General features: G+C 34.8%; 1 protein-coding gene across 1 annotated transcript in view; it reads left to right on the top strand.

Annotated features, from left to right (window-relative positions):
• The window catches only part of Agbl3 (AGBL carboxypeptidase 3), a 69,098-nt gene that overhangs the window by 30,133 nt on the left and 24,933 nt on the right, over positions 1 to 14,032 (top strand). Inside the window, exons 11-14 of the mRNA XM_074062542.1 lie at positions 4,437 to 4,503; positions 6,204 to 6,284; positions 10,648 to 10,705; positions 12,429 to 12,500. Coding sequence (XP_073918643.1) covers positions 4,437 to 4,503; positions 6,204 to 6,284; positions 10,648 to 10,705; positions 12,429 to 12,500 — 278 coding nt within the window. The remainder of the gene's footprint in view (positions 1 to 4,436; positions 4,504 to 6,203; positions 6,285 to 10,647; positions 10,706 to 12,428; positions 12,501 to 14,032) is intronic.

Raw genomic sequence — 14,032 nt, 5'->3', positions numbered from 1 at the left:
TTGTCTATTTGATTGAATTGAGAGGTACCCAGGAGAATAGTAAAGCACATCTCTGGGTATGTCTGTGAGAGCATTTGTGGAGACAGATTACGTGGTCTCTGACCTAGTCAATAGTTATTCCATTGATGGACTCAAAATTTGCATGGACTGTTAGGAGGTGATAGAACTGGAGAAGGTGCGACCTACTTGGAAGTGGATCGTTGGGAGTATCCCTTACAAGGGTGTGTCTTGGCCCTGGCCCTTCCTCTTACCCTCTTTACTTCCTGGCTGCCAGGAGGTGAACAGCTTTTCTCTGCCGTGCCCTTGCTCCATGATGTTTCTGCCTTGCCTTGGACCTAAAAGCAATGGAGCCAACCAATCATGAGCTAAAACCTCTGAAACAATGAGTCACAATACATCTTTCCTCTTTGAAGTTGTTTCTCACAAGTATTTGTCACAATAATGAAAAATCTGACTAACGCAACTGTATATGTGCAAATTTATTTTGGGATTCTCTATTCTATTGCATTAGTCTCCTCTTTCTTTCTGACAATATTATATTTTAATCACTATAGTTTTATAATGTAATTTGAAACAGGAAGACTGATGTCTAAACCTTTGTTCTTCTCCAGATTGATTGGTCTATTCATGGTCTTTCATGGCTCTGAATGAACTATAGAATTGGTTTTTCTAAACTCTACTCAGAAGCTTCTAGACATCATCAATAGCTATAGCAAGGTAGCAGGATATAAAATCAACATAGAAAAATCATTAGCATTTCTATACACTAACAATGAGCAAACGGAAAAAGAATGTATAAAAACAATTCCATTTACAATAGCCTCAAAAAAAATCAAATACCTAGGTGTAAACCTAACAAAAGATGTGAAAGACCTCTACAAGGAAAACTATACACTTCTGAAGAAAGAGATTGAGGAAGACTATAGAAAGTGGAGAGATCTCCCATGCTCATGGATTGGTAGAATCAACATAGTAAAAATGTCGATACTCCCAAAAGTAATCTACATGTTTAATGCAATTCCCATCAAAATTCCAATGACATTCATCAAAGAGATTGAAAAATCTACTGTGAAATTTATATGGAAACACAAGAGGCCACGAATAGCCAAGGCAATACTCAGTCAAAAGAACAATGCAGGAGGTATCACAATACCTGACTTCAAACTATATTACAAAGCAATAATAATAAAAACAGCATGGTACTGGCACAAAAACAGACATGAAGACCAGTGGAACAGAATAGAGGATCCAGATATGAAGCCACATAACTATAAGCAACTTATCTTTGACAAAGGAGCTAAAAATATACGATGGAGAAATAGCAGCCTCTTCAACAAAAACTGCTGGGAAAACTGGTTAGCAGTCTGCAAAAAACTGAAACTAGATCCATGTATATCACCCTATACCAAGATTAACTCAAAATGGATCAAGGATCTTAATATCAGACCCCAAACTCTTAAGTTGATACAGCAAAGAGTAGGAAATACTCTGGAGTTAGTAGGTATAGGTAAGAACTTTCTCAATGAAACCCCAGCAGCACAGCAACTAAGAGATAGCATAGATAAATGGGACCTCATAAAACTAAAAAGCTTCTGTTCATCAAAAGAAATGGTCTCTAAACTGAAGAGAACACCCACAGAGTGGGAGAAAATATTTGCCAATTATACATCAGACAAAAGACTGATAACCAGAATATACAGGGAACTTAAAAAACTAAATTCTCCCAAAACTAATGAACCAATAAAGAAATGGGCATGTGAACTAAACAGAACTTTCTCAAAAGAAGAAATTCAAATGGCCAGAAAACACATGAAAAAATGCTCACCATCTCTAGCAATAAAGGAAATGCAAATTAAAACCACACTAAGATTCCACCTCACCCCTGTTAGAATAGCCATCATCAGCAACACCACCAACAACAGGTGTTGGCAAGGATGCGGGGAAAAAGGAACCCTCTTACACTGTTGGTGGGAATGTAGACTAGTACAACCACTCTGGAAAAAAATTTGGAGGCTACTTAAAAAGCTGGACATCGATCTACCATTTGATCCAGCAATACCACTCTTGGGGATATACCCAAAAGACTGTTACTCCAGAGGCACCTGCACATCCATGTTTATTGCGGCACTATTCACAATAGCCAAGTTATGGAAACAGCCAAGATGCCCCAGCACTGACGAATGGATTAAGAAAATGTGGTATCTATACACAATGGAATTTTATGCAGCCATGAAGAAGAACGAAATGTTATCATTCGCTGGTAAATGGATGGAATTGGAGAACATCATTCTGAGTGAGGTTAGCCTGGCTCAAAAGACCAAAAATCATATATTCTCCCTCATATGTGGACATTAGATCAAGGGCAAACACAACAAGGGGATTGGACTATGAGCACATGATAAAAGCGAGAGCACACAAGGGAGGGGTGAGGATAGGTAAGACACCTAAAAAACTAGCTAGCATTTGTTGCCCTTAATGCAGAGAAACTAAAGCAGATACCTTAAAGCAACTGAGGCCAATAGGAAAAGGGGACTAGGAACTAGAGAAAAGGTTAGATTAAAAAGAATTAACCTAGAAGGTAACACCCACGCACAGGAAATCAATGTGAGTCAATGCCCTGTATAGCTATCCTTATCTCAACCAGCAAAACCCCTTGTTCCTTCCTATTATTGCTTATACTCTCTCTACAACAAAATTAGAGATAAGGGCAAAATAGTTTCTGCTGGGTATTGAGGGGGGGAGCGGGAGGGGGTGGAGTGGGTGGTAAGGGAGGGGGTGGGGGCAGGGGGGAGAAATAAACCAAGCCTTGTATGCACATATGAATAATAAAAGAAAAATGAAAAAAAAAAAAGAATTGGTTTTTCTATCTCTGCAAAAAATGCCTATGGGATTTTGATAGGAATTGCATTGAATTTATAGATTGCTTTGGATAATTGTGGACATTTTAGCAGTATTAAAAATTCCTATACACAAATAGGTAATATCTTTCCATTTCTGTGACTCTAATTTCTTTTTACCAATGTTTTATAATTTTTGGTGTATGACTCTTTTACCTCTTTAATTAAATTTATTCCTAAGTATTTTTATAGCTATTATAAAGTGAAATGGTTGTCTTGATTTCTTTTTCAGGTAGCTTATTGTTACTGTATAGAAATACTACTGATCTTTGTATGTTCATTTTGTGACATGCAACTTTTCTGAACTCATTTAGTTTTCACAGTTTTTTGATGGAGTCTTTGGGGTTTTCTATATATAAGATCATGCTGTGGACTGAAACCTCTGACACTATGATCCAAAATAAACTTCTCCCCCATAGAAGGTGGAAAAAAATCATGATGTCTATAAATAAAGACAATTTAATTTCTCCTTTCCAATTTAGAAGTCTTTTAATTCTTTTTATTACCTAATTGCTCTAGTAGGATTTCCAGTACTGTGAAGGATAGAAGTAGCAAAAGTTGGCATCCTTACCTTCTTCCTGATCTTCGAGGAAAAGCTTCAGTTTTGTACCACTAAATATCCTATTAGTCTGGATTTTCATATGTGGCCTATATTTTGTTGAAATACTTTCCTTATATTCCTATTTTACTGAGAGTTTTTATCATGAAAGGATATTGAATTTTGTCAAACACTTTTTTCTAATTTATTAAGAAGATCATGGATTTTTATGCTTCATTCTGTTAATGTGATGCAACACATCCATAGCTTTGCATGTACCGAATCATCCTTGCATCCCCAGGAAAAATCCCAATTGTTTATTCTTTTAATGTGCTGTTGAATTTAGTTTGTTGAAGATTTTTGCATTTATATTTGGTTTTCTTTTCTTATGGTGTCTTCATATGGGTCAAAGTAATAAAATGAGTTGTTAAGTTCCCCCCTTCCCTTGAACAGCCACAACACTCAGCTGACCCTTTTTTCTTGAGGTGATGTGTTTTGGATGACCCTGCATTGTCTTTAAACAGAATAAAAATATAATGATGTAAAACTAAATTAATTTTTAAGAGCTAATGATACTTATAAGAGCTAGGAAACTCCTGATAAAGCATTTGTTATTTTTATATTAACAAAATAATTGAGTCCAACTATGTGCCAGGTGCTATTTTCACCTAGGTGACATAGCCAAGAGCTGGAGAGAAAAAAAATAAATCCTTCTTTTCTTGAGATTATATTCTAATAACAGAGTCCCAAACCTTTCTATCTTCTCACACATTCAACAAAAGAAATTTCCTATTTCGAAGCTGTCTGGAGCCATCACTGAGTCATCTATGTAAATACATTCCTGATAATTAGAATTGTTCAACTCTTCAAGTAAGATAATAAAGTAAAAACAACAATTGAAAATTTAAAATGCCACCAAAACACTCTGAAAACTAAAATTATTATTGCTATTGCTGTTGTTGTTATTATTTTCTCCTTCTCTCTCTCTCTTTTTTTTTTAGTAGCCGAGGCTCTGACAGTTCAGAATCCAATGATTCTCACACTTACCTTCTCAAGCTAACTTCTCAGGTAAGATTGAAAATTTTTGCTATATTATGGGTATGCTAAGTAGGCATCCTGTGTGTTATTACTAACAATCAGGCAATAAAAGTTTGTACTTGTATAATTATTATGTAGTAATATTTTTTCTGACTATGTACATATCTTTAGATCATAGAATTTTCAAACCCTAGGGTTTTTATTCTAACAGCTTACTTTATAAATAAGAATATTAAGATTCAAAAAGATTAAATTACTTCTCAAAAACCACACTACTTCTTAGGGACAAAGATGGTAGCTTAACATACATCACCTGGCTACCAATCTAGTATTCACTTATTCATTTACACATTTATTGTTCAGCTCCATATTGGCCTCCAACTATCTGTCAGGCACTTACTTAGGTGTGAGAGATAGAGCAGTGAACAAAATGAGACTAATACCTTTTCCTTTGTTATCTTAAAATCTGGTTGATAGACATACACAATAAAAATAAATAAATAGGTAAAGTATATGATCTGCTAGATGGGGATAAATGCCTAAGGATGAAATTAAAGCAGGAGGAGAATAAGGAATTTAGGTGTAGATTGTAGTTTTGGAAGGGATTACCAAGTGAAGAGATGATAATTAAGGAAGTGAAGGGAGTAAGCCAAGCAGATACAAGGTATATTTGCTGCTTTTTGCTATTTAACAAACTTCAAAACCTCAGTGGTTTAAAGCTAACTTTTATTTTATCACTCATGGGTCTAAAAGTTCGGTCTACTGTGATAGGGTCATCTATTGTTGACTTTGGCTGCAGATTTAGCTTAGTTATATTTTAATGCTTCTCATTCCTCTTGGACCAGAGATCACCTAAGGCAAAATCCCAATAGTGAAAACCCAATGTGTCAGAGGGACAACCAAACAATATAGTCCCAATGAGGGCTATATTTCCTCTTGGCAGCCACATACCATATTACAACCACACCATACAGTATGTCCACTAACATTCAGTTGACCCTAGTAAGTCACATAGCCAGGCCCAACATAGAGAAGTACACTCTACCTATAGTGGGAGGTACTACAAAGCTATATGGTAGAGTTAGGGGAGAAAAATTAGAAACAACAATCCAATATTCCAGAGTTCACCTTCTGGGTGAACTTCCTACCCAAATACAAATACAAAATGCACTAGTACTTGTTCTTTTTCCAAGACACCGCTAAACATCTCATCCCATTATAGTATCAGCCATAAAATCCACCTCATGATCCACTTCAGTGAGGAGTTACTCTCTCTTGAACCAGAACCTGTGAAATAGCAGCACAACTTATCTGCCCCTTCCCCACACACAATCCAACCTATAATTATGAAACAGAGAAAAGACCTATAATGAGTACTTCTATTCAAAACAATGAACCAAACAATTCAAAATTTATTTTCTCATGGTGCCAAGAATTGAATACAGGGCTTCGCATATATGCTAGCCAAAAATTTTATTGCAAGAATATGTAATACATGCTGTGTCATAGGGAAATGTTTCTTGATTGAGCACCAATAATTTACCTTTTAGAGCTTATGTTTGCTTTGTATGTGATATCTCAGGTGCTTTATTTCCTCTTAGTAGAAGGAAAAAGGATACTACTCCGTCTTCTGGAAAGTGGGAGTCTCAAGATAGTTTTATGTCTTCATATATACTGTCTTTGATATGTTGATTAAATTACTGAATTTTAAATATGGCTCTTTTACCCAGATAAAAAACAAGAAAAAACATCTGAAAACAAAGAAGGAAAGAAATGCAGCAATAGCATGCCACCAAAATGCCAAAGAAGAGGTAAACCTTTATTACTCTGGTTGTTCAGAGCTTTTGGAAGAAATGAATGTTAAAAGGATGGCAAGTTATTTTCTCTCTTCTATTTCTTATACCCTAATTTTTCTCAGGAAAGGGTAATGATTACATTTTGCTTGTATTATCTCCTGTTTATAAAACCTCAAAAGATCCTTGACAAATGAGAGGCAGGATTTACTAATGTACTATATTTAAATTTCATTTATATTTACTTTACTCAAAAAGTAATTGAGGAAGCTTCGAGATGAAGCTAGATAGCAAGAAGAAAGATATTAGAACTAAGAAAAACTAAATGAGAGTGTAATGAAGTGAAAATAGACAATACTGAGAGTTAGACTTCTACATGACAGCAGGAGGAGCTCAGCACATCCACTCACCTGCAAAACTGGTGAATACTATTTAACAAAATAAAACAAAATGCAACCATTTAAAACCTCTAGAAATAGTCCTAAGGACATACAGGAAATTCAGAAAAAATATCTATCCAAGAAAAATCTCCTTAAATTCATTAAAAACAGTGAGAGCCTGTGGCATCGGAATCCAGGGGTCCCTCTACACCTTGGCTCAGGAAAACAAAAAGTCCACTCCAGGTTAGTGCAGCCAAGAAAACAGAGACCCTTCTCCCCACAGCTACCAGAAGGCTACCTTCCCAGAAGGAGCAGAACATCACCATTTCATATCCTGCCTCCAGTTACCTGTTGCTGAGGCTAAGTTCCAGGTGAGTGCAGACAACAAGAAGGAGCTCCCTTCTGCCCAGACTTCATTCAGGAGTGCTATACCACTAACAGTACTTTATAAGCTCTTGCCTTGGCTTGCAAAATGGTGGTTCTACTCTGGGAGAGGAAAGTCTACTGCCCTCTCTCCACCTACAACTGGGCTTTTAAAGTGTGGTATCACTCAGAAGAATACCATTGTCTCCACCCGCAGCTCCAGAGTCATGGCTTAGAATTTTGCCTTGAGAGAGAACCACCCCATAAAACAGATAGCTTCCTAATCTCTTACCAAAAAATTGACTTCATTGGCACCAGAGCCTGGAGAAGGTCAAGCTTAAGAGCATTCTCAAAACTCTGCTAAAAGGGCTGGTAGAGTGGCTCAAGTGGTAATATCTCCTGCTTAGCAAGAGTGAGGCCCTCAGTTCAAACCCCAGTGCCACCAAAAAAGCAGTTGGGAGGAGATTGGTAGATTCATGGAAATATAGACTGAACTGTGTGCTGGCTACATTGCCATTGCCAGAGAGAACTGTGAAAAGAGACAGTTGGGAAGAGTCCTCTGGAAATCCCAAACATGACCTCCAGAACTATCCTGTCTAAGGAAATGCAAAAAATAGTCTGAAGAGCAAGTTAGTCCCAGGCAATCAGCCAGAAATTAGTGGAGTTTAATAGCTGCATGTGGACAAGGACAGAAAGCCCTACCAAAAGCACTGTCATAACAGTGTGAATGTGGCCATACCCAGTCTCACCCCTGTGGACAACTTTAGAGGCTTAGCACTGAAGAGGGGAAATAGACTTCACTACAATAATCTAGCCAATCACTAACCAAATAAGCAACTATAATAACAAGTCCTAGAAGAGGTGGTGGAGGTGGGGGAAGTTCTTTTCAACTTAGAGTTCAGTAGAACTTGTTTAAAGAAACAAGGCTGACAAAAACAAAACAAAACAAATGAAGAACAATTAAAATGATATCCTTACTTGACAAGATCCAATCATTCAATCCTTAAGCATCTGTTACCTGCAAAGAACCCAGAAGTTGGGTGCTTCATCCAGAAGATTAGATTTATATTCAAACATTCAAACAAATAAATATATGAGAAGTTACTTTGAAAATATTTCCTGTGTTAATAATGGTGACCATGTACCAAAGGAAAATTTAAAGTGAGCAATAACACATCTATTCATTGCACACCAAATACAGTGTCATTTACCAAAGATGGATTGAGTTAACAGAACCTAGTTTCCCACAAACTTTTGAAAGTACTTTTCTCTATTCCTTACTTAATTCTATTTTTAGTTTTTATTTGGAAATAATTATAGATTCATAAGAAGTAATAAAATACCAAAACATGTGCAGGAGGTCCTGTGCACCTTCATTACTCCTTAACCAATGTTAGCATCTAGCATAAATACAGTCAACATTATGTATTGTACATACATTGATGCAGCCCACAGATCTTATTTCGATTATGAGCATGAAGGCCCTCAATTGTACACACGTGTGTGCATATATATTTCTATGCAGAAACTATCATCACATTCAAGATACAGACTCTTACCACACCATGCATCCCTCATGCCACCCCTTTACAGCCATCCTTGCTCCCTTGACCCACAAATATCCCATCAGCCACCAATCGGTTCTACATTCTGGAATTATATTGTTTCAATAATGCTATATGAATAAGATTTTTAAATTATTTTTGTAGTAAACAAACCCTCTAATTGTTCTCACTGTGCTATTTGCAGGACCCATTGAACAAAGTAGATTTTGTTTTGAGATTTGTCTTTTGTATGTATACCATTTTAAGAACATACTTAACTTAGTTCTCACAAATATTTCCACATGGTGATTTTCTTCATGTAAGCTATATTTAATGTAAAATATGAAGTTTCTTTATATTAGATGCTCATTATTTGACTCTTTCTTGATTGTAGCTTTCAACCTTGTTATGAAATCATAATCTGTATTTAATTTTGGATGTTTCCAAATGGAAAATAATTGTCGTTTGGTCAAATGCTTTTACAAAGTTGCATACCTTTCTAAAGGTGCCAAAAAGCTAATAGCTCCTGATCACTATCTGAAATTTCTAATTATTGAGTAAACAATCTTAACTGAGGTAAATGGCTGAGGACAGCTTAAATCCATGTTTTTGAGCTTACTATTTCTAAATCAATTGTTTATAATACATTCCTAAAATTATATTAGTGAATTATTTTAAAGTATCTTATTTAACTCTGTTTCCCACCAAGATACTTTGAGTCATGGATTTTGAAGACTTTTAGCAAAAACAATTACAGATTATTATGGCTAAAAATTGTTGTTTATGTTCCCAAGATCACTGACCTAATGATATTTTTCTGTTTTCTATCATAAAATAGTTTATTCTGGCTCACAGCATCATTTCCCTCAAGAGATAAGGTCTAAAAATTGTACCAAGAGTTCATTGAATCAGACCTTATTACAAGTGCCTAATTCAGCCTGATTTTACCACTTGTCTCACCAAATTTTAGTGATTAGTAATACTGGTACTTTGCTTTATTTAATTTTTTCTAGAATATTTTTCTTGCTCCCTTCCACAATCAAGTTTTTATTTTTTTCTTTTTTACTCCAATTTTCATAAAGATTGTGTCAGTTTTTTGCTGCCACTTGATTATATCTGTAAAAAGTGGATTTTAGCTTTCAGCTCTGTTTCTTGTTTTTGTCTGTATGTGTTTTGTTGTTGGAGAGGGTGATGCTTTTTTATTTGTTTGATCTGTTCTGTTCCTTTCTGTTTGATGGGGTCTCACTGTGTTGCCCAGGCTGGTCTCAAACTCCTGGGATCAAGTGACCGTCCTGCCTTAGCCTCTTAAGTAGCTGGGACTACAGGTGTGTGTTACCACACCCAAACTTTTGTTTTGTTGTTTCATAGTCTACTTTTTGTATTTAAATGCAGTGTATGTTGACAAAAATGTTTTAAATTCATTTTTCTTCCTCAGGATCTTTCCAAAAATTCTTTGTAAATATTACAGGTAGAACAGCAAAAGTTTGGAAACATTTAAAATGTTTTCATGGTTACATAATGATTTACAGACTACTCGTGATTAAAGTCACAATCTTGTGTTTGTCTCTTTTAGCCCACCTGGGTCATACTGGCAGACATAAAGCAATGTCATATGTTTATGCTCTTCTTGTTCTGAATTTCTTTACAAACTTCAAGAAAATATTTTGCATTTTTTGTACATAGGCATACTTTTGCAATATGTTTGTAGAATTCATATAATTTTATGTATTTTTACCTATTTCACATTCTTCCTATACTTATTAACTTCTAATTAAAATAAGTGAGATTACAAGCATACATTTTTATCTCTTTCTCAATATATCTAAGTTCTATATGAAGTGGGAAAATTTTTAACTTCCTTTGGTACCAAAAGAAAGTAACATCAAATTTTTCTTCTATGCATTGATCCATGAGAAAAGTAGTATTGTAAGATACATTGGGGATTCAATTTATGAGATTTTTTGACCATTTTAAACCCATAAAAATAAAATGAAAAATGTTTGTTGAAAACCCATCATACTGTTACAGGAAATGTACTCTGCTTTCACATTTATAATATAGTATTCTTTTCTTTCTGACTCTCCGTTCCATTAGGTTTATGGCAATAAACATTTGCTGCAAAGATGTGAAGAAGCAAATTCTGATGTGAAAGGTAATTTTCTGCTTCTACCTTCTCATAAACAATTAATTCATTTACTCAACACTATTTGTGCCACAACTTGAGGATGCCACTGTGCTTGGTGCTAAGGATAGTAAGAAGTATATGACACCACTTCTATCCTCATGAGCTATCTTTTAACCAGGGAAAAGACAAGTAAAAAACAGTGTTGCAGGTACAATGTACCAGTCTGTCCAGAGCTCCTAGGGAGCAGACAGAAAGGAAGGAGTGGTCCATTTCATGGAGGAGCAGAGAGGTCTGTATTTGAGGCATATCCCTAAGATTTTTAAAGATTTTAAAAACCATTTCATTTCTCTCACTTCATAACTTAATAAAATATGATCCCAGGAGAGAAATTAAACTAGACTATTCATTTGTTTTTACTGCAAGCTAAGTCTAATGTGGGTCTTTCACTGACTCGCTAACATCTCCGGAATTTTTATTATTTTGGCAGTATTGGGGTTTGAACTCTACACCTCACACTTGCTAGGCAAGTTCTCTACCACTGGAACCACACTCCTAGACCTTTTTTTGTTTTACTTATTTTTTTTGAGAAGGTCTCACATTTTGCCCAGGGACCAGCCTTGGACTGCAATCCTCCTATTGTGCATCCCAGGAAGTTGAGCTGACACGCATGCACCACCATTCCTGGCTTGTTTGTCAAGACAGGATCTCACTAACTTTTTGGCTGGGCTGGCCTCCAACCATGATCCTCTTGATCTCTGTCTCCTGAGTAGCTGGAATTACAGAAATACACCACCATGCCTTGCCCTCTGGTATTTTTTCCTCAACTTCTATCATCTTATATTTGAGTTCCTTTGGAAAAAACATATAATTTAAGTACTATTCTAATTTTATCTAAAATAATTATTTAATTTTATGCTTGTATAGACTATAATTGATTGTCTTTATATCATACCTACTTTCAAAAAGGTATGAAAGGTAACCTAATGAAAAATGTATAGATATATATACATGTGTGCATACATCCATTTACTTTATGAAATAGTAAGTTAATTAAAAATAAAAATGGAAGTACAAACCACACCAGGGAAAGGGGAGATTCCATTAAGTGAAGATGGTTAATTCACCTGAACTTTATTCTTTCTGATAGTGATCAGCCAAACAATTCATCCACTTGTTATATGTAACTTTTATATATGCTTTTGTTAAATTTTAATGTCAGAAAATTAGAAATAAAGATAAGCTAGAGAAAGTAAAAATCACCTTTCAAGCGTTTCAGATTTTTTCTAAATCTGTATGCATAGACTCCATGTTAATGAGTCATATAATCTTCTTGTTATCTAGTGACTTTTTTATTTGAAATTACAGTATATTATAATCTTTTTAGATGTTAATGACAGCAAACTATTCCATTCTATTAATGAATTTTTATTTAGCCACTTCCTCTGTAAGCTTTTATTTCTAACTTTTTCTATTCTAAATAACAATGAAAACCTTTTAGCTATTTGTGTGTATTATTAATTATATCTTTTTAATAAATTCCTAGAAAAGGAATTGTTGGCCCAAAAGGTATGAATTTTACTGTAACAAGAATTCATAAATTTGAAGACTGTTTATGTTAATTTCATTCATCTAAACTACTATTTTTACATTACTTGTTAGCACTTTTTGTTTTGAAAAAATTAAAAATATGAAATGTAAATGATTAATCAATTATTTTCATGCTACTATGATCTTTTACCATCTTCTGTAGATACAAGGCCAGATGTACCAGGTGATTACATAGCTGATTATTTCAGAAGACCATTGCCTAATCAATATTTGGGTGAGCAAAATAGGAATTAAAGACAGAAATAAGTGGTCACCTATCAGCTAAATGTGAGCAATACAACAAAATCTACACATAAGAAACTAGACTACCTTGAAATCAGATGGTCAAACAATAATTCACCTCCCAGAAAGTCTGAGATTTAAATTTTAATTTTTCTCTCTAGCTCTAGAAATGCATAGGGGAAACCAATAGATATACATTTTATGTCAATTTGTCTTCTTATAATTTTATCCCATCAAAAAAAAAGAATATTTCATCTTATTGTCTAGTAGCTTCATTCTCGTCTCTGAATCTTACAGCAGAAAACACCCTTGAGAGTGGTCTAGTCTTACCTCTACTCGTCACAGAGTCCAGGCTCCTCCAAACCTTTGACAACATATGGTGACAAGTAGTTTACTCAACTGCATACAGTTCACTCCATTGCTAAGGAGCTTTTGAAATAAAACCATGTGTCCTGCTCAATTTCATTCACCGTCCTCAATCTGCCCTCTCTCATAACAAAACAGTGAAGAAACCTTAAAGATAAACAATTCTGACTGACTCGTTCATCCTAATTCTCTTTAAAATAATGAGAACAATTGTAATACCTCCTCTACATAATAGATCTGAAGTTTGATTCATACAGAGAAGTGATTGTTGCTCTGGATTGGATGGAGTTAATAGTTCAGAAAGTAAATATATAAATAAGGCAACAGGTTGTTGGTAGTGATGGGATTTAAATCAAGGTCTCAGCCTGTACTCAGGAATGTGAAAAACTTTTTTTGGTTTTACTGCAGCTATTAACTGATTAACTTACCTCATCTATGTCCATCTTCTGTAATTAAATGTAGGACATTTCAGAACTTTTTATCAAAATATATTAAATATCTAAATAAATGGGAAGATACCTCTACCCAAATTGGCAGATTCAGTGCAATCACATCAAAATCTCAACTACCTTTTATGCAGAAACAAATAAACTGAAGCTGAAATTCCCATGGAACTACAAAGAATCCAGAATAAACAGGACAATTTTGAAGAACAAAGATCAAGGATTTGTATTTCCTGATTTCAAAACTTAAACTCACTACCAAGCTATTGTGATCAAGATACTGTGGTGCTAATGTTAAGGGTAGACGTAAATCAGTGAAACGGAACTGAGAGTGTAGAAGTAACACTTAAATTTATTATCAACTGATTATTTTCAACAAAGACACTAAGACAACTTGATGGGGAAAAGATACACTGAAAGACAAGTGATACTGGGACAACTGGAAATCCACATGCAAAAATAAATAATTAAGTTAATAAAGTTAGACCGATTCCTGATGCCATTCACTAAAATTAATTCAAAATAGATTGTAGAACTAAATATAAGAGCTAAGACTACTCTTAGAAGAAAGTAAAACAAAAAGTATAGTAAATTTAAATGCAGTAAGGAGAATTCTGGGTTTAGCTCCAACATAAAGAAAGCCAGTAAATCATCATTCCTGTCCTCACAGAAAGAAAAAAAAAATGAAAATCAACAACCTCTTGGATCCATTAAA

This window comes from Castor canadensis, chromosome 2, assembly GCF_047511655.1.
Source record: "Castor canadensis chromosome 2, mCasCan1.hap1v2, whole genome shotgun sequence".
Taxonomy (NCBI): domain Eukaryota; kingdom Metazoa; phylum Chordata; class Mammalia; order Rodentia; family Castoridae; genus Castor; species Castor canadensis.
The sequence above is the reverse complement of the archived record's forward strand: the minus strand, read 5'-3'. Positions and strand labels throughout refer to the sequence as shown.